The 25,708-nt window shown below is 35.0% G+C and overlaps 1 protein-coding gene across 4 annotated transcripts in view; it reads right to left on the reverse strand.

Moving 5' to 3' along the window:
• Positions 1-525: 525 nt before the first annotated feature.
• The window catches only part of LOC128226706 (S phase cyclin A-associated protein in the endoplasmic reticulum-like), a 46,413-nt gene continuing 21,230 nt past the window's right edge, over positions 526-25,708 (reverse strand). For 3 of the 4 annotated variants that reach the window (XM_052936690.1, XM_052936693.1, XM_052936692.1), the window contains exons 20-29: positions 25,208-25,334; positions 24,746-24,858; positions 24,338-24,461; positions 22,516-22,742; positions 15,213-15,359; positions 11,295-11,532; positions 10,943-11,092; positions 6,674-6,865; positions 4,212-4,272; positions 526-2,206 (exon numbers count right to left, since the gene is read on the reverse strand). In XM_052936690.1, the coding sequence (XP_052792650.1) occupies positions 2,100-2,206; positions 4,212-4,272; positions 6,674-6,865; positions 10,943-11,092; positions 11,295-11,532; positions 15,213-15,359; positions 22,516-22,742; positions 24,338-24,461; positions 24,746-24,858; positions 25,208-25,334 (1,486 nt within the window). In that variant the 3' untranslated portion in view covers positions 526-2,099. The other variant, XM_052936694.1, reaches the window with a different exon arrangement.

A 25,708-nucleotide genomic window follows, 5' to 3' on the forward strand; every position in this document is an offset into this window, starting at 1 on the left:
AAACCACCAGATCATCATGAGATGCTGGTAAACATTCCCGAGTTTCATTAGGGTGGTACAAGCTTCAATGCTTGGTATGCAGTTTTTAATGCGATCAAGGACCATTAAACTAGTACTAATGACAGCTGTACACTATACACCAGATACACACATTAACATACTGGTTGACATTCCTATCAAGTTTCAGGAGTCTGGCTCTCTCTTTGGAGATGCAATATTGCCTATTCTAAAGAATATTTTTAAATAGGTCAAGAGCAAAAATTCACACACAAACCCACTAGGTGCACAACTATATATGGCAGTTTACATTCCTGTACAGTTCTGTAACTCTGGCCCATATACTTTTGGAGACACAGGCTACACAAGATTGCATGTAGTCATTTGTTTTAACAAAGTCAAGGGCCATAACTTTGCACCGTTACTTAGTTATACGCGTAACACAATATTTTGTGACAGACTGACAAAGGCAAATCCATGTGATTCCCTACCCCCACTTTTAGTGGGGACATACAAATAAAAGTTGAATTATTTAAACATTTATTTACTTCACAAAATCAAAATGCAACTTTGACAGAACAGATCAATACTTCCATAATAAACACTCTAATGCCAATAAAAAGCTTTATACTATAAATTTAATAAACATTATTGAATAATAAGAATAATAACAATATTTTTGATCAGGCCTAGAACTCATAAAGCATCTTTTACAACAAGTTCTTTAAATATTTTTCTTCTTTGCGTTAAAAATCCTAACTCTTACAAACTAGAAGTAAAGACTAGAAGTTTTGTTATGATGGTATGCTAAAATGTGTAATTTGATTTTCAGATTTCTTTTTCACTTCTTTTTTAAAATTTAAATTCCAATTTTCTACATGTTTCCTAATTCTCAAATACCCTTGAAGTACCATAAAGTTGGAAGCAGAAATGTTCAATTTAGAAGAACATTTTCAAATACTAAATAATCAAGAAACACTAAACGTGAACGAACATAAACACATTTTCGTGACTGGATACTTATATATTGTATCTGTAAAAAAGATTTAATACTATATGAAAAAAACAATAGGGATTCACTGCTTTCTGTTTTATCCTTAACTGTTGCCATGGCAACGAATAAGCAACAAATTCAGTGGCATAAGAATTAGAAGTCACTATAATACGTACAATGGCAATGAACACAAACATGAGTATGTAATAGATAAAAGTTGTTCAAGATAAAGGATACAAGCACAACAGTTAAAAGAAATACCGAATCATTAACCAATACTGACATTACAACAGCATATGTTCACAAATATGTGGATATACATGAAAACACATGTCATCTTCGTGTCAAAGACCAGACGTCCTCAACTAAATGGATGGAATGGAAATAAAAATATCACAGACAGTCAATCCCTGTAACAATGGATTTCTACCACATAACATGGCGTAACACTTCACAAATGCATGGAATAGTGACATAAACCATCTATTATTGGATGGTAATAAAATAAAAGGAATTTTACATGCAGGGGACCTGTCTAAACAGGTTAACGTTATTACAGAAAAACTGCATACTGTTTTGAACCTGGGTGATCTGTTCAGGAGTTGGAAAATACCAAGAGCAAGACTCTGTTTCAGTGGAAACATTTGAACACGTGGTTTAGTTTTAGTACACACAATACAATACATCAACTGAAATAATCTCTGTGGATTAAAAGTGAAATTCTTCAAATCATAAATGATTAAATCATTTCCAATACTAATGACATATGGTTGAATAAAAAAGTAAAGACTTATTTTGCCTGTGGACTTAATTTCAAACCAACAACCAGGAAATCAGGAAAGATTTATAATAAAGTTTAAAATCAATAACAAAAAAACAAAACTCATAACACTATCAGCCAGTTGGAGCCCCAAAGACAAATACATAGATAGATTCTCAAGGGCTCATGTATGACATGATATGTCTTTCATCATTGTGCCTTGCAAAAGAATATGCTCTTTTAGACTGATGCCCCATTAACAATATGGTACAATACAGTACAATAATGTTCACAGCTCGGTATCCCACTAGAGCCTCTGCAGCCCACAAGATGACCACAGGTTCACATCTAGGTGACCTTGAAATACTCCTGTGCTGCGGTCCACTGCTCCTGTGGGAAGCGGTTCACCAGGACCGTCCGCTGTTCACCCTCACGAATGTCATGCTTTTCTTTTTCTGTAACAAATATATGATACTTATAGAAGGAAGCTTGATCTCAAACATGTCATAAGCCATGAGATGACATGAAATCACTAACAGATACAGTGAACAGTGTGGAAGGGTATGGATGAACTAACAGATACAGTGAACAGTGTGGAAGGGTATGGATAAACTAACAGATACAGTGAACAGTGTGGAAGGGTATGGATGAACTAACAGATACAGTGAACAGTGTGGAAGGGTATGGATGAACTAACAGATACAGTGAACAGTGTGGAAGGGTATGGATGCACTAACAGATACAGTGAACAGTGTGGAAGGGTATGGATGAACTAACAGATACAGTGAACAGTGTGGAAGGGTATGGATGAACTAACAGATACAGTGAACAGTGTGGAAGGGTATGGATGAACTAACAGATACAGTGAACAGTGTGGGAGGGTATGGATGAACTAACAGATACAGTGAACAGTGTGGAAGGGTATGGATGAACTAACAGATACAGTAAACAGTGTGGAAGGGTATGGATGAACTAACAGATACAGTAAACAGTGTGGAAGGGTATGGATGAACTAACAGATACAGTGAACAGTGAGAAAGGGTATGGATGAACTAACAGATACTGTGAACAGTGTGAAAGGGTATGGATGAACTAACAGATACAGTAAACAGTGTTAAAGGGTATGGATGAACTAACAGATACAGTAAACAGTGTGAAAGGGTATGGATGAACTAACAGATACAGTAAATAGTGTGAAAGGGTATGGATGAACTAACAGATACAGTAAATAGTGTGAAAGGGTATGGATGAACTAACAGATACAGTAAACAGTGTGAAAGGGTATGGATGAACTAACAGATACAGTAAACAGTGAGAAAGGGTATGGATGAACTAACAGATACTGTGAACAGTGTGAAAGGGTTGGATGAACCAGCTAAAACTAGAGCTGTCACAGTAGTGACGAATACCCCCAAATGCCGCCTGGACACAGGAATGGCAAACCATTCCTTTGAAAAGAGGCCATAACTCCAAGGTTACTGCAAACTGCATCTTCTTTTATCATGCATGTACTGTTTTATTTAAATATGTTGAATAATTTAGAAGTTACACTGCTGACAAGAAAAACTAGCCTTTCATGAGTTATCGTCCGGAAACTGTTTTTCTATTTTTAGTAACAATGACCTTGACCTTGGCCCCACCAGCCCCAATATCGAACTTGACCTGTATCTTCTGATGTTACACCTGTGTACCAAAAATTGTTCAAATCTGTCTAGCCTTTCCTGAGTTATCGTCCGGAAACCGTTTTTCTATTTTTAGTAACAACTAGACAAAGCTGTATAATTTTTGCCTATTTTAACTTATTCAGGGGCCATAATTGGAGACATGATCATGTGATTCCAACCACAATCACAGGGGCAAATGTTCTCACCATGGCTAAAAGTTTGAAAAAGATTCATTCAAAAATGACGAAGGAGTAGGACGAACAAAACTAATTTTACCCAATTTAACTCATTAAGGGGCCACAACTCCACTCAGGATCATGTGACTCCCACCAAATTCATGGAGGCAAAGGTTTACATCATGGCCATTAATATTTGAAAGTTTGAAAAAGATTTGCTCAATAGCTTCAAAGAAGAATCCTGGACAAAGCTAATTTTGCCCAATTTAACTCATTAAGGGGCCACAACTCCACTCAGGATCATGCGACTCTGACCAAATCCACGGAGGCACAGGTTTACATCATGGTCATTAATATTTGAAAGTTTGAAAAAGATTTGTTCAATAACGACAAAGATGAATCCCGGACAAAAAAAAACCGGACGGACAGACGGACGGACAACCCGATTCCAGTATACCCCCCCAAACTTTGTTTTGGGGGGTATAATTATTCAAGTATTGAGACAATCATGAAACAGTGAAACCCAGGTCATCGCAGAGTGAACAGACACGTTTTAAATGTTGTTACTGAAAGTTGATGGAAAGGCATCTTCTAAAATGTTTAACTACAGAAGAACCTACCTGACTTTTTGCATGCAGGTGACGGGGCTGCTGATGCCTGCTGGGTCTCTAGCATCTTCTCCTGTGAAGAGATGTAAAAAGGATTATACATTTAACCAGAAGACAATATATATGCACCATACATTTACGGGTGTAGCAAAATGGAATGTGTAAGAAGTCATCAAACATTGAAAATACAATCATTGAACTACTTCAGAATGATCAGGGGCACAGTGAGACCAAAGATACATTTACTCAGAGGGATGGAAATGGTAGGGGTGTATTTGTTTGGTATAAATAGCATGATAACTCGGCCCTTATCATGACATGGATATCATCACGATAAAAACATAAATTGGGCAAAAAATAGCATCAACAAGACTAAGAGTATTTGTAATCTGATTTCAATTTTCTGATACTAGTATCCGGTATATTTTTGTTGCGATGTGGTTGAAGCGAAAACAATATATCATGCGGTTCTTTGGTTTCTTCGATTTTGATAAAATACACAAGTGTCACTTAAAAAAGCATAATATTATGAAGAATACCTGCAACATAATTGGACAAAAAATATTATAAATAGATACTAATATACAGAATAGAATACATGACAATATCAATAAAATATGGTGAAAAAAGACAGATACTGCCAATGTTGGCAGCTAGTGCCTATACCTTTTACTTTTGCCGCAATAAGATTATATAGGCCCATTGCTGGACCCAATACAATGTGCATGCCCTGCCTGCTAGTGGTTTATACACAAGTATGCCTGATGCAACCTTTGACAATAGCAGGCGCAGGGTTTGGTATGGGTTTGTGATATAGAGAGCTCTGGAGGAATTGAGGGAATAAAATCATAAGAAAGGAGTGACACAGAGATTACATGAGGGCCTATACTACTTTAGGCTTATGTTTTTAAGATGTTTTTCAAGTTGTAAGAATTTGAAATTTTTCAGCCTTTAATTTAAACATGATTTACTCACGTGAGTAAATGAATATGGCATGCTAACCATCCACGTTACTAACCATCATCACTGATGATGGCTAGTAACCTGGACAAACAAAACTTTCACAAACAGAAATTTTAAACTTCTTATCCAATGTGAGAATTTATGAAACATGAGATCAAGAGAAACAATTGAATAACTTGTTTTTGCATTCGTTACAAATACAAATTTGTTAATGTGCTTAAATTCTTTTTTATATTTTTATCCCCTAATTTGTACTCATAATTGTAAGCTTCTGAGCTCACTTGCAACCTATCGATTTAAATGGGTATTCACTGTTTAACACCTATTCAGGAAACATAAACCTGTTTACGAGCAAGTATTTTCTCCACAACAATCTTGATCCGTACCAATCAAAATTGTTCAATCACTATTTAATTGAAATATATGTGCAATTTCCCGACCATGAACGTTAGTTTTCTTGCCAGTAATTAGAGGAGAAATAGCTAGCCATTTTTCCCAATAATTACACAATTATAATGTACATTGTCACCCCGATTACCCTCAAAAACGACCTAATCTTTATTTACAGTCCATATCTATTGTCAGGAAGTAGAACCATCAGTATTGTAAATCAAAGTAAATAAACAGCGTTTAAACATTCAACTCCCTGTGGAAAATACATTAATCTCGGCATGATTAAAGAGACAATGGTACATTTCCACATTTAAATCAAACACTGGCACAGAGATGCACTGAAAGATACTGAATAAACCACGGGGGAAAATTTTATTTGAAAATTGTCAACGGGAAGCTGAGTCCTCAATGACAAAAAGATAACGGACAATTCCGTGAAATGCGCCCCCAGAAATTTGAGACACAAACCAGAATGTCAATATTTACTCTCGGGCACTGATTTATAGAAGCAAAGTCAAGAACAAATTGATTGTATTGCCTGGATCGTGTTTTCATCACTTGTAGAACAAATGAGGGGAAATAAAAAACTGTAATTTAAGTCTGCGACTAAAACATCATCAAGCCATCACAGTCATAGATTGGAGGGCATTTCCATTTGAGCATAATAAAAAGATGTTAACATTGAAGACTGGTGATAAATTTTAATCTATTCAGAGATGAATTTCCATCTAGAAAAAAAGTCAGAAATGATCTTGTCGCAGACCAGTTATATATTTTTATTGTGACAGAAATATAACAAGTGCAGTGAATAATTCATCATAATGTCACATTTTAGAGTCAATTCCATCTCAAAACATATCAAAAGATAACATACATTTATATTGCATCTAATGCCTAGCTTTATAGGTGATCAGGTCATTAACTATTCAAACAAATGAGCTTCAGCACAATTCCACTGTTGAATCAGCAACTTGACTGATTTTGCTGTATCAGACAAATGATCCTGAACTAACTTTTAGTCTATTTACGATTATAAGAGATCTTTTTATTATTTAAATCATAAGAAAGAACTGTAAATACTATTGTAGAAACATTTACTCTGCTTAGTGTTATCTCACCTCCAGGAAGTTAGCAAGGAGACTTCCACTAAGTTCTTGTTCTAGAATCTCCTTGTTAGCTGTGTTGTTATAGCAACAGGAGATGAGGGTCGGGAAGAGAATGTTGACAAGCCGGGGGTCGGAGAAATATTGGAACGGAAGTGCACACATCTGTTGGAGAACTGTTGGCGGCTGGCCGGACTGGATCACAATCTGCAAGAGATGAGTGGAATGTAGGCTTTTACTTCAACCAATAGAGACAAGATGGGGTTGGACAAATACTGGTATGGTAGCTTGCACATGGGTTTGAGAATGGTCATCAGCTAGCCTGATAAAATTATTTTTCTCAGATGTCTACGACACTTAACATGTTTTGCAAAACTCTACCGCCACCGACTAATATGCTGTAAAGAAAAAAATACTACATTTTTTCCCCTTTTTCGGGTGAGCTAAAATGAAAAAAAATATCATCAGATAATAGCTGTCATAAATTAGACTTTAAAATAAATTAAATGAACTATAACATATATATATGCTTTAAAACCCTGTTCTTCAGTTCTAGCATAACCAACTGCATCGTTTAGCATTGTCATGCTCAGTAGGTTCCTGGAAGTAAACCTAATTAAAATACAGAAAGTTCAGACGGCACGTTTTCAGTAACACTATTCATATGAATTGTGCTAATATGTATGAGCATGTTTAGTCTTGCAGTTAATAGGTGACATTTTCTCAGTAAAAAAGTATTTTGTGCACCACGGACTGTAACATTTTAAAACTAATTTGTCTATTACATCAAATGCTCAAAAGAAATAAAACTAAATATGAACAAATATAGAAGTTATGCTAAAAATAATGTACTTTCTACTAATTGTTTTTTACTATGCTAAAAAGAATGTACTTTCTACTAAATCTTTTTAACTATAACTAAATGTACTTTCTATTAATTGTTTTTAACTATAACTAAACTCGCAGTTACTGTTGCATTACAAGCCAGTTGCTTAATTGTGCTCAAATTTGTACCAGCCTCAATTGGAGGTCTTTGTCTCGCCGATCTCAGATTGAAAACTTGATACCTGAATTTCAATACCTCCATGTGGGCCCACTATTTTAAAATAACTCTTGTGAAATTAATATGCCTCAACTATCTGTCAATCACAATAATACTTGGCGATAAAATTAATTAGAAAATTTCACAATATTTGTCCAAGTGAAAACCGCAGGCAGTAATCAAGCAGTTGTTGCATCTGTGATGAACAATAAGATCAGGGACTTTTTTCTCCTTCATTAAACATGACTGGAGTGTTACAATTATAATGAACTCTCCAACTGGATGGTTATGGAAAATGAAAATCTTCAAATGAAGAAATTGAAATGAAATTCTGACAGCACTGTTCAGCAACAACGGATCATGACTTTATAAGATTTGTAAAAATATGTTCAACAGGAAAAAGCATCCTTAAAAGTAAAACTCATTGATGAACTTCTTGGATTAATTTCCTGATTAGTTTAATTTCCTATCCTGGGATCTGGCTCCCAGCGTGCAGACTGGGACGCGGATTGTCAGCCATTGTAATAAATATCATGTGACAATTGTGACGGCAAGCCGCTGCTCCTTAATGAAAGGAATCAATAGTCATGCTGTTATGGACAGCCAGATTATCCCCTAGAATTTCACGCAATGAGCACCTTTAGAATTCAACTATCTCTAAAGCCATCATATGAGTATAGAACAATTTGCGTAAATGTCCCTTTCGGTGTTGTAAGTTGATATAAGAAAAGGGCCTCCAATGTATTCAATAAACACTGGTAGGATGTACATGTAATGCCAATCACAACAACCACCTTAGCAACCATCCCATATATTTTGTTAATAAAACGAAAAAAATAAAAATAAAATATAATTAAATATCAAAACACTGACTTTTATATATAGGAGTATGTCTATTTGCAGATTTTTCATATTTCCTTTTATTTGAGTCTAATGATATTTTAAAATAGCTAAGAAGCTACAAGCATTCAATATAAAATGACAAAAACAATTAACTAAGACATCTCAGAGGGATATATTCCATACACGGATGTCCTCTGTGATTCTAAACCCATTTCTGTGCTAGCCAATTTAGAGTGCAAAACATGAAAGTAAATTGATATGAGATTTTATCATAATTGAAGGATGACTGCTATACATAAAAAAGAATATTTAACCTATCCTCAAGGGCCCATTTAACATTCGCATAAACGGAGTCTAAAACATTTCTTCCTACGTAAATTAAGACAATTATTAAAACATTTTACAATGTGCTAAACCTCAACCATGATAGAAATGTCATTGTCACATCATTCTGGGTATTGTTTGGTATTCCTATATATTAACAATAAGGTGAAGAAAAGCAGTTTTCGCTATCAAATCTTATGAAAGGCTGTTTGGTCGCTTTAATAACAACAAACTTTTTAAACTGTTTGACACTATGGTTGTCCCCATTACGACATATGAGGCAGAGATCTGAGGCTCCTGAAATCGAACAAATTCAATTTCTGTAAAAACTTTCTTGGTCTAAATATCAGCACTCATAATTAATTGTATGGCACTAGGTGAATGTGGTTGTGTTCCATTTTGCGTGACCTATTATTCAATATGTATGAAATACTGGTGTAAAATGCTGCAAATGCGATCATCATGCAACCCCAAACAGTGTTACGTTATAGGTCAATACGTCATGAAAGCCAAAATTGGGTAACCAGTCAGAGAAATATTATTTCAGTATGGATTTGGTTACATCTTATTATGTCTAATTACAGCAAGACATAGGCAACATTAATATTTTCACAATACAAAAGCAAATACAAACTTTTACTTAAGACTGTATGACTCGGGGTTGACCCATAACTGTTAATATTTCTTCATAATGTGATCTCTATAAACATGTTAAATCCTTACTCAATCTGGAAAAATATCTTTTCATCAATTTATCACATAAATATGTATGTGCACTTGCGCGATTTAGGTGATCAAGTGTTAAATATTGAAGTTGGCTGCTGGCATCTTAACATAAATGACAGAATATGCACATCCTGTTTGATAAATGAGGGTAGACAAAATTCATGGGTTTTTCATATGCCAGAAGTTTTCTACTGTAAGAGTTTTTATATAGTTGGTACAAGGGTTGTTCTGACCTACATGCCTTTTACAGACTCCTACAGTCAGATAATAATTTTATTATTTACTATTTTTTTTATTTTAAACTTGTTTAAAATGGCAGCGTAGATTAAATTTTGAATAAAATTCGTATTAAGCAATGACACTACTGTATTGTAATTAATGATGAATATATAACATTATGTAATTTAGGCTGGAGGTCCATCCTTTATTTACTGAATAAAGTTGAGTTGAGTTTGCTTTGAGTTGTTAACGTACCTAGTCTCGACCTTGTTTAGAAAGAACAAGTCTGAAGATAGTTTGGAAACACCTTTGGGTCTGTTAAAGGCAATGAATAATGAAGGATTCCCATGCATTACCACTTCACTAGTCTCTGTCATATTTGTCACTACAATGGCATTAACTAGCCATATTTCACAGTTTAACTAGGCAGAAAACCTTATGGTTTATTAATTTTCAGAGCTAAAAGGTGCGATAAAGTAAAAGAACACTTTGAGACTCTAATTGTGCTAATGTGTTTGATAAAAGTTTAATAAAGGAGCTGACAGGGCAAAGACTGTTATGATGGAGTTATGATAAGATAATAGCGAAAAAGCTTGTGCATAAAAGATGTATAACTTTTCAAAGGTTTTGAATTATTTTGTTAATTTAAAAGACAGTTTTATGAGCGATTTGATAATGCTACATTAGCACAGACAATACTAATTATATGAGTGAACTGATGCTATTTAGACAATGAATGTTCAACTCTTGTGAGATGTGTGACAGATTTAACCGCTACACAAATAACATAGCAAACTAGGACAGCCTATCACCAAGGTTACTTTTGGGCCAATTTTGAAGTAAAGCTACACGCAATGCCATGAAAGTAAGTTGTTGCGGTATAAATGTCCACCTCTCACACACGAAATGGTAAGTTCAAGCCTCACCAAGGCGTCTCAAAATGAACTGGAGTACTTGTTTTTACAAGGAGGTCTCTCAAAATAGACTCAAGTACTTGTTTTAACAAGGAATCAGACTCAAGTTTGATATATAAGATACATCTGTTAGCTAAAGTGAACTACCATTAATTAGAAACTACCGGTAATACCATGATGGGTAATAAATGGACCTATCCCCGCCCCAAGTGTTACCTGGTTGTCCGTGTTGCGGATGGTAAAGTATCCGACACAGAGGATGACCTCATGCAGAAGCTCCTCGGCGTTGTGGTGGGAACAGTACCAGATCAAGTAGCTCGAGATGTGGCGAAACTCCAGAGAGGTCCCCTCCTGGCCAAGCGTCATCTGTAAACGAGAGAAAAAAAATTGAAATTTTTTTCTTAGGATACCTCATAATTATAATCGATTCAACTCATTTTTAGGTATATAATTCATCTCCATTGTGATAGCCAAATTAGTTGCCACTGAAAACCCTTGAAAATCTTACCAAGAATCTTTTCTGACAACGAAAACTTATTTGTATCAGACATTACTTTTGGGCCATTACCTGCATCATGTCAAGATCAAGGGTAGCCATGAAGTTGAGCATGCGGATACCAGTGATTGCAACAGCAAGTGTGTGGGCTGGAAACTCCGGCGGGGCAGAATCCCCACGCCCGGGGGTGCCAGAGTGAAGCAGCATGCCGTAGAGCAGGGACACAATACCCACAAGCTCGGTCACTTCAAACGTAGAGATCAGATGGGTCGGGTCATCTAGCTTCTTCTTCTCAAATATTGATGACTTCCTGAAGTCGGAGATAAGTAAACAATTAACAAAATATATAAAGTACCGGTACTTAAAATAACTTTTACAACATTTTATGAAGGAAGATAAAAACCCACAAGACTTTAATTAAACCACGCTTTTCTTCGGGCATTTTTAACAGTTCATTAACGATCAAAGATGTTCACCTTCAAAGGTAGATGAACAATTCACTCAGGCAAGATTCATCTGGATAACCAAATCAGTCACAAACTCAGGAAAGTCAAAGCTAAATACATTTTAAATTACCGAACTTCAATCTGCATTAGCAGAGTCTGTTTGCTTCTGGTGACAAGACCTAAGAGAATTAATCAAACAATTTTCTAGAATTACAGAACCATATGGCCGAACATCCCTGCAAATCCTAGCATTGGCACGGCTAAAGGCCTGAGGCAGACACTACCCCGAGATTTACAAACAAAGCTTCCTTTTGTCCCTCAAACCCAATCATTCCATTATCTTATTTGTCATTTATAATTTCCTACATCACAGATTAGTGACGACATTCCGAAAATTTTCTGAAATCATAGAAGCAACATTTATTGAGTTATCATAGAGTGTGCTGAAGTCCCCTCAAAACATGGTGAAAATTGCATGCTTTTTTGTCTCCTTTTTTCTCTATGGTTTTCCCAGCTCATAAGTAAATTAGGGAAAACCTAGTAGGGTGCTTCATTGTCAAATTGATTATAGCTTTGAGAGGGTGAACACCACTTTGTGGTTCTTCAGCAGACGTGAATTGGTCACCATATTTTCGTACGAAGAAAGGGGAAAGACCAAAAATACACATTGCCACATAAAATGCAATCAGCAAATGGGTTTGTAATAATCAGGCGTGATTATTTTATTTGCTATCATTGTTTGGTCATAAATATAACAATAGGGGAACATGCCCGACCCCTAATAAATCATCCCCAACCGCAATAGGAATGAAAATATTATTATGGGACCTTTGACCCACACAGGGTCCAGGCTAATTAAATGTAAAGACCATCCAGGGAGTTATTGGTCAGCGATCATGCTGGTATAATATCCATAATTTGTATTTTCCTTCCAGTTGATGACCACCAAACTGGATAGCTTGAGACGGGCAGTTTTAATACCATAAAAGGCCTGCGATGCACTTTATGGCCACCATGACATAAAATACAAATGACCATTACCCTGAATATGCAAACAAGCATGGTTATTTTAATTGAAGCAATAATAGTATTTCAGTCAAGTTCAGGAAAGAATGGCTCTTTTTTTTGAGAGGTGATAATTTGTTTGTACTCTAATGATGGTTATATCTTCTTTTAAAAATGCCGAATTTATTGCATTTGGATTCAAACTAATCCATCAACCTCAACACAGGGTGAAAATATTAAAGTACCATTGAGATAAGAAATTATTTTTCCAGGAAGCCCCATTGTTACAAACAAATGACACAACCATGGGTATATTGGCACTGCCCATCAACCGCCATATGCTGGCATACGACCATCATCATCAGATGAGAGGGTATCTCTGTCTGTCCCGGGCTCCTAGGTTCTGTGCAAAGTGTCAGATGGCACGGTTATCTCGTGCAGCTAATGGAGGCAAGATATAACGTGTGCACATTAGCACTAGTCTCAGACTAGGTGGCACTCAACACTTGCCATATCTGTTGTGCCGTATTTGGAGATGTAGCAGCTCAAGTACTCTTTGTCATTTCAATATTTATGATCGAGCAATGTGCTTATAAAACATTAATACTCCTGTGAAGTGTTGCAATGATACCTGGTAGGTTTGATTATCACAAAAAACCTTATTGCAATTAAAATGCTTAATGATGTTTTTATGAGCATAAAGGCAGACCGTCGTAACGAAATCCATATAAGGTTACACGCAATTATTTGGTGTTACATGATTGCTTCATTTCATAATATGCTTGTTACCACTATCAGATGATATAAAGACATTATAAAAGTGGGAAATTATGAAAACTAATTATGAATATGGACTTATTTTCACGCTTAATCCCTTGTATCACTAAAGTGCGTCTCTGTGGTAGAAGATCAAACAAAGATTATGCACGCAATTAGTGTATGGTGTTTGTCAGTATTTTAAAAAATTATACCAAAACATTACCTAATTGCAACAAACTTACAATAAAACAAGGGATTCCATCATGTTAACATTCTGAATTAATAAACAAAAAAGCCCACCAAGATGGCTAAAACACTGTGAATCAGACAGAAAAAAATCAGCACTGTGTCAACATCCAATGAGTAAAAGGGCCCCCTTGTGTACGGTATACGCCACTCTGTCTATGAGATATATAACTGAATAGCATGCATTTTTTATGAAAACCCCAACATGCTAAATAAATTTAACCCGAGTTTCTAAATCAATCAGGGGCCATAACTTGTGTTCATGATCATACAAAGTCATCTAACTTAAATCTCTCATGGCCCTAAACAACTGTCATAAGTGAACAAACCTTCTTTTTTTTACAAACGATTTGAAACCAAAACTTGCCCTTAAATGTTAACAAAATTCTTATGTCATTCATTGGATATAAGTTGTATTTAGCACCATAAGAGTTGCCTAACTGGATTGTCTGATTGCCCTGATCAACTGAATGGAAGTCAATTGAATGAATGGTTATGAAATATGACTAAAAATTCCAATTTACGACAAAACTTAAACTAGGCCTCCTTAATCTTTAATATGTCGAGCTTAAAACAAATTACCTTCTTACGTTTGTTTCAATATTTTGAACTGTCAGTACTTTTGAGGAAAATATTTTTAACAATGTTTGAGTCCATAACCCAGTAGACATCGCATGTGAGTTTAGTATTACATATGTGCCTATCACCTAGTAAACACCGCCTGTGAGTTTAGTAATACATGTGTGTCTATCACCCAGTAGACATCGCATGTGAGTTTAGTAATACATGTGTGCCTATCACCCAGTAGACATCGCATGTGAGTTTATTATTACATATGTGCCTATCACCCAGTAAACATCGCCTGTGAGTTAAGTAATACATGTGTGTCTATAACCCAATAGACATCGCCTGCGCATTTAGTTGAACATATGCGTCTTTGCGGACATACATGCTATATAATTATTTTACCTGAGAGGTCTGTCTATCAGTGTAGGGCTCAACATTAACGATCGTCTGATCGTCCCTGGCAAGTCAAAGTTGGGTTCGAACAACCTCATTCTAATTCTATTTGTCCAATTGGACAAGAAGAAAGCCTGGTATTTAATATAAGCGAATGCATTGTCTTAAATAAAAACGCTGATTGAACTGTTTGAAATTCATTTTAATTGCTTATCAAAGCCAGAAATGCGGTGTGTTTATATAGGCTAATGTGCATGGCAAAAGGAATGTATCTAGCCCAGAATTCACATAACTGGGTTTTCCCATTCCGGTACAAATAAAAAGTGAACTTCGAGCTATTGAAATTTATGTAACAGTCCAATGACTCTATTGTTTCCGAAGTATCGTGTGTATATTAAAACGGTATAATATTGTTTGTACCGGACGATTAGCTTGGAAAAACCAGAATATCTATAATTCCGGGCTTAAACTATTTCATTCCTATTTATGCTCAGACTAATAAATTTCCCGAAGTACTTGTCCAAGTGGACAAGGAGATTAGAAAGCTACTGTCGAGCCCTGCATCAGTGATTACCTGACAGTAAGGAACTTTGTAAGGGAGACAAGCAGGCCAAGACTGTGCTGGATGAACTCTGCGGCATCCTTGTTATTGTCTATAGGGCCCTGGACCAGCCGCAGGTACTGTGTCAACTTGTCCACAATCCCCACACTGATGATGAAGCTGAAACAGGGATGATAGAATCATTCATACATTTTTATAAGAAAAGTAACAGGTAAAATCAAGGACACCACAGGAAGTTGATGCAGCACCTATTTATTAACAAGAGGAAACTCATTAACATCTTCGTCAAGAGTTATAGGGAGTTACATTGCAACAACTACAATGACAATGAAAACACCAATAAGCTGTTACAATGCCTCCATTCCCATTACTGCAATTCTGAGGAATAAATATTGGTCTCTATAGATAAGTTTATTGCTACATTTGCAGATGTTGTTGTACTTTTAAATCAACAGACTTTGAACATATACTGTCCTTCTAAAAAAAATTCTTATGGAATTAGAAATTAACAAGAAATGCAGAAGTTTGTACATGATTAAACAAGTGTTGTCACTGAAAGTGATTCATAACCCCACCAAATGTGCCCTGAATCTACAAAGGGAGCTGGGTGTTTTAAGGGCGCATCATTTGTAATTAAATTTCATCAGTTTTATGTCCCTTTTAACTCACTGCATAATATTATGGCTATAATCATTTGAACAAAGTTTCAAAGCAGTACACACAATTCTGTTTCAGTTTAGTGGTAAACAATTTTCAGATTCTTGAATTCTAGTCAATGCTTGCCGTAAAATGGCGTGGACCTGAATCAATAAAAGGTCTATAGCTCTTTTAAAAAATCATTGAACCAGAACACACCAACAGTATGCGCATCTCCTATTTTTGGTGAAGCTTCCTATAAGGTTTCATTGAATTCCAGTGAGTGGTTGTTGAGAAACAGAAAGGACAACAATGTTGATCAGACTGACAGACCTTCAGAAAGCATGAAAATGAACTGCTCATTCTCCATACGAAATATTTTGCAATGCACGGGCTGGTCACATTTACTGTGAACAAGATCACGGTGGCGCAAATGCAGACACTCAGTGTGAACAAGATCACGGTGGAGCAAATGCAGACACTCAGTGTGAACAAGATCACAGTGGAGCAAATGCAGACACTCAGTGTGAACAAGATCACGGTGGAGCAAATGCAGACACTCAGTCTGAACAAGATCACGGTGGAGCAAATGCAGACACTCAGTGTGAACAAGATCACGGTGGAGCAAATGCAGACACTCAGCTATTGCTTATCAGTAGAAAAGAGATAATAATAATCAAAGCTAGAGTTATTGGCCTTGCTATACATGTGCATATTGTCGCTGGCAAAATGTTTCATTTGCATATCTCTACTGGTTTTTGAATGATGGCCATAACTAATGCTGACGATGACGACGGCATGTGGCCTATGACAATACCTCCATTTCTATCCATATCTTTCCATAGAAATTCAGATGAGCTAAAAGTAGTCACATCAACCATGTTCAAAAATGCTGACATCATACAATAAGATGATAACATTTCACAGTTTAGGGTTCAGATTTTATGGAACAGAAACTGATATAAATGAAAAGTATTATTGCAAGTGAAAAAAATGATACCTTATAAATTTATAGCAATTTAAGAGCTGAAATCATAAAAACCATGTAATGTTGAAATATATAACCAAAAGGGTATAATATATCATATATCAAAGATCTTGTGAGGTAAGACAAGATACAATTAAACTAATGCTTACCGGTAATTGCAAAACAAATTGTCAAGGAAATGCATGAACAACAGTGATTTACAGTCCTCGAAATTACCTTGTGGCCTAGTATCAGTCCGTATCATAACAAGAAAACACGTGTAAATTCATGTTTTTAGTGATCTGGTATTATTACAGTCTGCACTATTTTTTTTCAAAACCGCTTAATATGATTTACTAATCGTTGTAAAATGATCAGCAAATTGAGAAAATGATTTATTACCTTTACACAAAATTAATGACATATCTGAATATATTTTATAATAATATATCGTTGCAATGTCATTTATAAATAAAATTAAATACCTTTTATTATAAGCCACAAATAGGAAAAATTATAGGACATTAAAAAGGGAAGGAGAAAAAACAATGTCCCGTCGGCAGGACATTTAATAACTGAAGCTTTGGAATAGTATAAGAGGTATAATTTAATAATCAACAAAGCTTTGGAATAGTATTAGAAGGTATAATTTAATAATCAACCTTTACCTGTTATGTGCAAGTATGATCGTTTTCTAAAGATAGATCAACGGAATGTTTCAGATTTCTAAATAAATGAAGGGAGAAACTAATTACAAAAAAGAGGTTTTCGTAATTTACTAACATATTTTATTACATTAACACATTTCATAGATGAACGAAATGAACAGAAATCTTGTTTTTTTTATCTTAATAGTCTTATATTTGTCTTAAACATCATCAAATGTACAGAAAGTCTGATACAAAGTTGATGATCATTTTCTTGAATTAACAGCAACTGGAAAACCAAACTTCAGGGATAAGTAGTAAGATTAGATATGATTTGTGCAAAACAGACAGACAGACAGACAACTCAAGCAAAAACAATATTTTTCCCTATTTAGGGTTACATGAAGATATAATAACCTGCTACTACAGACTGAACACAGTTTTACTTTACCAACTGCATGCTTACTTTCAATGCCACCTGTCCCACATTTTTTTTTTTTTCAAAACCATATAAAAAATATTTTGTAATATTTTAAAGTAATATGTGGACAATTTTATTTTGCACATTCAAACCAACTTGTTCCTAAATTACAGCCATATCGACATAAAACCTTGTGTTGGTAAAATATAATGTATCCATTGAAAGAAGAACAATAATCATACAAAATGTCTCTCTTTTGCTACTTTAATGCCATCATCCACCAATAAAACATCAACATTAAAATCATGCCCATAAAAGTTTGCCGAAAGGTGTAAAATTTACATTAGGAGTCGAGGGTATGAGGGTCTGAAGCTCGTAACAATCGATGCTATGCTATCAATTAGATCCACACGAGCCCAAATATTCAAATAATCAACAATAAAAATCTTTAATTTCCCTAATAATCGTGTATGAATTTTTGTTTCATGAAGTGATATGGCTGTGTTTGGTTGCAATAAAACTGTTGGGAAAGTGTGAAGCTGGGATTCAACAATAATTCGCTAATGTACAATGAATGAGGAATAAGGGGCTCTTTCAATACAGAAAAAGACCTATGGCCAAGGCCATGCAGTTGAAAATGGAATATTTTTTTCCAAACAAAATCAGTTACATTAAACTATTTATCCATGCAAACATTATAAGATAATAAACTATGAATGTAAAGACAGGTTGTTACATGTCAATGGGAGCTACTGATTCACACAAAACTATCAAACTGGTTAACACGTCTTTTTTTTCAAAACTTGGAATTTTGTTCTTTCACAAATAAAGCAATTTTATAACACTGAAATCCATGAGCAACAAATGCTGATTCTTAAAGCTTTTGTTTCAACATATTAACATAAAATGCTTTTGCCAATATGAGACAACACTGTCCACATAATGATGTGGATTGTCAGTAGAAATACCATGTTGAATCTTGTACCATATTTGAGAAGGCAAAAATAATTATTCCCAATACTCTGACAACTCCAAAGATATGACAATACCTTGTGGGTTTTTTATCTTTAAGAGCAAACTAAAAATGGAGTATGAAATTTTTAACAATAATTACGTCCATCAGTCAGCTGCATTTCGGTAATATTAAATAGGTGAAATTGAGAAAATGATATTTCAATTATGATTTGAAGGTGAGTTAATGATTTGACATGAACAAGCTGACACTTTTTAATAATTGTAGGCTGGAATTCAATCTTTCCATAAATTGTGGTGACATAATAATTGATTTTTTAATAATACATCCTAAAAGAGGAGGCAACTTTAATTATTTTTCGTACTGAATAAGTTATTTATAAATAAACGATAGAACATACTTTTGAATAAACAAAAATATAATATATTAAAAAATTATATAAACAATTGATAATTATTAAAAAAAAAAACAATATATATATTTAATATTTAAAAGAAAACAAATTGCACTGCTGACTATGACCAGCTTACCAAAATACTGGTATTTTCTGGTTTTGTTCACGTTTGCCAAACAGTTTTATTGATTTGTCAATATATTGTCTTATAGCTACTGTTGACCAATCAAATTGCTTTTATATGCAATCTAACCAATAGGTAACATGAAGATAACTTATAGCCTAGTGAAGTCCATAGGGACAATAACTTGTGATCTTCAATATTCAAGAGGCATTTCCTCTTTAAACGATATGCATTGATCTCAATTTATATCAGTTACAAACACAGACAGTAAAAAAATACCAATATTGTTGGACACTCACAAAAGTGAGAGGGAACTGCCTAAATATTGCTGAACATGGGCTATGAACAGCGGTATGGTATTCAAAGTGACATGAGGAAGGTCATCCATCACGGGGCACATGTCAACTAGGGGGCTCTCATCATTAGACATGACTTTGGTTAAACTGGGGCTAATGTGGACCAGGCAGGCCATCACTGCATCAATCCCTCCACAGACAGGAAGCCTCACCTCCGGTCCACCGTACAACTTCCTGTTCCAGACAGGACACATCGGACGAGTATCTCCTTGCCTACCATGAATCCTCCTTCCGTGAGGTATCAATTTACGTCTCATGAATATTCATGCGATGTCACTACAGCTCCATCTCCTGTTTTCATCTCTTATCTGTAAATTGCTGCCGAGATGCCACGATACATACATAGGGTTTGTTGTCCCCATTTTCCAGTCCTTTACACATGCTCTGTGATGTATTAATCTTTCAGTTCAGAAAATAAGAGACATGATAGTCATCAATTTTGAATATTTTACACACAGGCTTCTTTCTTTTGCTGTTTTAAAATTCCTTAAATCAATAAACTTTTAGTAAAGTTCCTGGAACTTGTTAAAACTACTTTGATGACAAATATCTTTGACAGAATATTATGGAGAGGATAATGGAGTCATTAAATTATTAAACAATTTAATGGGCCTTGAGCAACGTAATTATATTTTGTCTTTTTACATCACCTTTCTAAAAGATTTGCAGTTATTATTAGGAGACATTACTGAATTCCACCAACTTAATAGAACCTATAGCATCAATGCTCTTTGTGGGTTTTCATATTTTGATAATAGTTTCCAGTGTAAAATATGGAAACCCAGCGTAGATGTTAGCAAGATAGCAGTAAATCAAAATTGACAACAACAGACTAGATAACACCACAGAGTGTAGAAACCAGATTTTCCACAATCAATGCCATATTAATCATATCTTGTATGAATTGTGTCTGTTGATCACGGTGATGTTTAAATTGATTTTTGCATATTTCTTGTTTACATTTCCCTGAAATGCAGGACCATGATAGCTGAGTTTGAAAAGGAATCAAGACTTGATAAATTGCTTACATGTTGCAAAAATCGACTGGCATAGAAATTCAAAATCTCATGAACGGCGGAGCAACTATCAGATTATAGGGGAGAAAACAAGGTAGTTGTATTACAAATACACATTATGTTTCCTGTAGAGTTACAGATAAGAACTCTCAACTTTAATATGTATGCCTCGTATGTGTTTCTGATCACAGAAAATAACAATCAGCATAAAGGAACTTTAAAATCAAAGCACTGAAAATTCTAAAAGATGGTAGACTGTATGTAAGTTATGAGAAGTCTAACCCGTTATTATATACATACTATTATGAAACAACACAACACTGACCAAATAACTTATGGAGTGCAGAGATATGCAATTTAGACTGCATATAAAGTAGATCTTTAGATGCTTGTTCTAACAATAGCCTAAAGCTGGCAAGCCAAAGCAATCTAAAATGAATATATTATGAAAGTTTTTGAACTATTGTTTGATCATAATTGTTCCTTAGTTTGCATGCGAGTGTAAATCATTTAGTTGAATAGCAGCAGTTTTTCAGGCATGTTCTGTTTTTAGAAGGTAGTTAATGTGGGTGGTATAAAGTAGGGGAAGTGATGTTGAATGGCATAGAAAGAGTTGTGACATATATAATATTCAATAAATTATTGTGGTACGAATAAGTTATTTGTGAAAACAATAAAATAGAAATAAATTTTAAGGTAATGCAATAACTATTTCAATGTTGCAAATAGATGAGCGTGATATGTGATATGAGAGATATGACTCTATATACCTGTAGGCGAATAACCAAAATGCACATAAAATGGTGCATCATTGAAATCAAAAGTTTTTAGTTGCAAATAAATTACACTCTGAAGCTCATTTGTTACAAATATGTTCATAAATTAAAGTTATAATTCATTTTAGGAGACATTTATGATTAAGTTGGGACTGAATTCATTGCATCAAAAGAACGCATAAAACATGAAAAAAATAATAAATAAAAACCAGTACAATTTTCTCATAAATGTACTACTTCACGTTTATAATTGGCAATGGAAACAAATACTACATATCCAGTGTTACTGATATATTTAAGTTTAAAACATGTATATTCTTATCTGGTTCCTATGTTGTCATGATAAGTAAAAACCAAACAGATAATCATTTTGTATTTCTCTCCAATTAATTAAAAAATTGAATGTTTTTCTTAAAAAAATCACTAATTGATTAGATAGATTTTTTTCGGCAATGAGTGCATAACATGGACAATCAAAACAACATGTACAGTAAATATAAAAATATAACATACATGCAAATATAAAAGGTCCATGTCCTGCACACCAGCACCAAGGAAAACTTAAAAAAGGGTCATAGAGAACCCTTATTTCCATTGAGGTCCTTTAATTGTAAAGGAAATCACATGGAGAGTCCGACTCAATTTAAAATGGTACAAGGGGAAAAACTCCTGCCATTCTTTCCAATATTTCACCACTACATCCTTTGCTTAATGATCTTTGTATCTGCTATTTATTGCTATACATACATATATCGTCATATGTCACATAATGTGAACAAAAGCTATCAGGTTTATTTTACCATCATTGACAAACAAATTTATAAGGAAATGTTTAGTGCCATTAAAATAGATTATTTATATAGCCTATATTTTGCTATTGGTTTCATTGTAATAATGTTAAAGCCTAGGAAGGCCCTTTGAATATTAAGCAAAAATTTAATAACAAATGCAAATCAATTTCCCCCCATTTGAACATGCCTTAAACCAACTCCTGAAGCTTCTAACCTGATGATGTCGTTGCCGCGGGAAGTAAAGGCATCAGTAGTGTTGCTCATCCTCACTAGTGACGCCTCCGAACTCTTTGTGTTGGGCGAGTTTTTCGCGAGGCAGTTCAGGATGACAGTTAGGAGCTGTTGGAGGCTGAGCCCCAGCAGGTTGTACGGGAGTGTGGGCGGTTCAGGCATCAGCGGGTTCTGGGTAGTGGGGGTGACTGACTCCCCAGGCAACATCAGCTGGAATGGATAAGAACAACAGTTTACAGATATGGTCAGACGTGGAATAAAAACATTCTTCTCATCTGTATGAAAAGTATTTAAATCAAAAGTAAAGAACATTAATGCAAAAAGGTGTAGGGCTTTCACGAGAAAATTGTGACCAAGTTTAGTAAAGATAAGAAAATGGATGATAACATAAGCAGGCCGTCAACCAAGTTTTGGTGAAAATATAGGAAATTTTGTCCAAAAATATAGGAGGTTGTGGCATTTTCTGGGCAAAATATAGGAATTTTAAGGTTGAAAAATCGAACATTACTTGCTTGTTTATTGGCTATAAATAATAAAATCATAAAATTGGTGTTTCACTTAATCCACATTCCTTAAAGGGAATGTACACCAGATTGGCACCAAAAAAAGTTTTTTTCTGTAAAGAATCTCAGGACAATTATTTAATAAAATATTTTACTCCTTGATATCATAATTGTAAAAAAAAATATACCAAAATGTAAAAACAAAACAAGTTTGAGACCGGGTTCGAACCAGAGTCGCCAAAATTGCAGTCCAGTGTTGTATCCACTGTGCTACGAAGGCTTACCCTTAATATTTTAAATATATACCTAACTTGGTAATATCACGTGATAACATCGACTAGCCAATCATGCATAAGGATGAATTCTACTATAGGTAGACATACCTTGTAATCTTTTTTAATGGAAAAATACCAAAAAACTACGAAAATAAATTAATTGTAAACTATGTGGTACTTCAGTTAGTAAGTTTCAATGCATTGTACACATCAATGCCAAGTTTATGTCAGCCCCTTTAAACCTCTCCATCAAGGCAGACTATGCTGCAGCAACACAACTGTGGTCATCAAAGTGGACACCTTTAAAATTTGATGTTCGGCATACTCTTCATCAAAGGTGTCCAGATGGATAACCAAGGGTGTACAACAACAATTCTGAATGATGGTGATGGTTTGGAGGATAAAGACAGTCTAAAACTGTAAATAAACAATAACTAAAGGCAGTATCAATCCTTTGAATGATTTCAAACATATCCCAGCACCAGTTTTTAAGAAAAATATAGGAAAAAAATCCAAAATATAGGAAATATAGGTTTTAAAAAATATACCGGTAGGAAATTTCTCAAAAATATAGGAATATAGGAATTGGTTGACGGCCTGCAAAAGGGAGCAGACATGAAAGTGTGATGCCATGGACAATGATGGCTGAGAACATGATCCCTATATGTCTGCTACGCATGGGACATGAAAACACACTAAAAAAAATGTATGAATTGTTCTGGTCATATTTTGAAGAAAATATCTTACTGAACATATTTTAAGCTCAATCTCCTGTCATACAATAGCGGTAGGAATTTTATCTTTATATGTAGCAATAGTTTAGAAAATAAAGAGGCATCTGCTGCCCAAACAGCCTGTTGGCCCTACATGTAGATCTATATGCTACAAAATGCAATTTTAGCCATGTTTGTTGGATCAGCCACAGCTAAGGGGTGGCCATAGATTGAAGTCTTACATACATTGTACATTTTAGGCTATTTATAACATTATACATCTTAACGTTCTGTTTGACAAAGATTGTGCATACTGTGAGTTGGTGTATGGTGAACTCTATGACAAGGCCAATCTTGTTGCTGAACATCATGTAGTGACAGTTGTCATAGTGACCCTTCACTGCCTGCCTCAACACCTGACATGTCAACACCAGCGACCTGTAAACATTGTATTCATGATGTGAATCGCTTAAAAGTCCAGAATAATTCTTTTTTCATAATTCATAGTAAATAAGAAAAATCCACCTTGCACAAAGAAGTTGCAAAGAGAGCTTCACTGAAAGTGCAACAAAGTTTGTTTAATTGTGTTAATAACTTCCTTAAACCAAATTCACATCTCAACAAGTACCATCTTAGTATATTATGAACATGATAATGTTTTTTAAATTCTATATTCTGGAAAAGTATTCTTTTGTCGAACTAAAAAGCAGTAATTGCCGTACTTCTGTGGTATGGGAGGTGTGGCCTGTATGTTGGAAGTGTCCACGAGCTGGATGATCCTACACAGGCTGGTGAGCCCACCCAGGTGACGGAAACTGTTCTGGTCTCCTACAATCTGCAATACAACAAAAACATGCAAACTGACAGAGCCACTCAAACACTCAGAAGGTGATTTTGTCTTTATTTCCAGTGACCACTGACCATTATTTTACTATCACTTCACCAAAGACCGAACCAGTTGTGAGGCAGAGTGCCCATGATTGTGAGCTGGGAGTTTCACAAAATGATTTTTGTTGATCAAGTAAGTCAATAACAATTGCATTCAAGCTGATGCTTTTATGTCATAATTTTGTAAACATGTTATATTAGCATATTATCTGAAGCAAAAAATGTCATAAAAAAACAAACTATCTTAAATGAAGTTACAGAGGCCAAAACCCACTACTTCACTGATACTTTCCTACCTTTTTCTCAAAGATCCTATTTAATTCCCCGAGTGCCCTATCTAGGGCGGAGACCCGGGGCTGGGACCATGGGCCACTATCTGGTGACTGCAGGTACTTGTTGATGTCCCGGATATTCTTCTGTATCCTAGCAACACAACAGAAGGCAGGGATAACACACTTTATCTTCACCATGAAATATTGCATAATATTATTCCTTATTAGAGTGCACAGTGTCCATATTCACTCACATCTTGAGTCTGGATTTGAGACTGGGAACTCAAAACTGATCATCTTAATTGCATTGTAAAATTCTTATAAGAATAACAAGAGCTGTCACAGAGACAGCGCGCTCGACTATTCTGCCACTTTTCAATGTAAGAGTTGAACGGTTTTGGCGTACATGCATGGATCACTGTATTCAGTCTCGATTCAATAAATCAAGTAGTTGGTGAGATATTAACCTATATGCTTACATGCAAAACCTTGACCAGAATTTCTAAGTCAAATAATAAAGGGGCA

Source organism: Mya arenaria, chromosome 3, assembly GCF_026914265.1.
Source record: "Mya arenaria isolate MELC-2E11 chromosome 3, ASM2691426v1".
NCBI classification, from domain to species: domain Eukaryota; kingdom Metazoa; phylum Mollusca; class Bivalvia; order Myida; family Myidae; genus Mya; species Mya arenaria.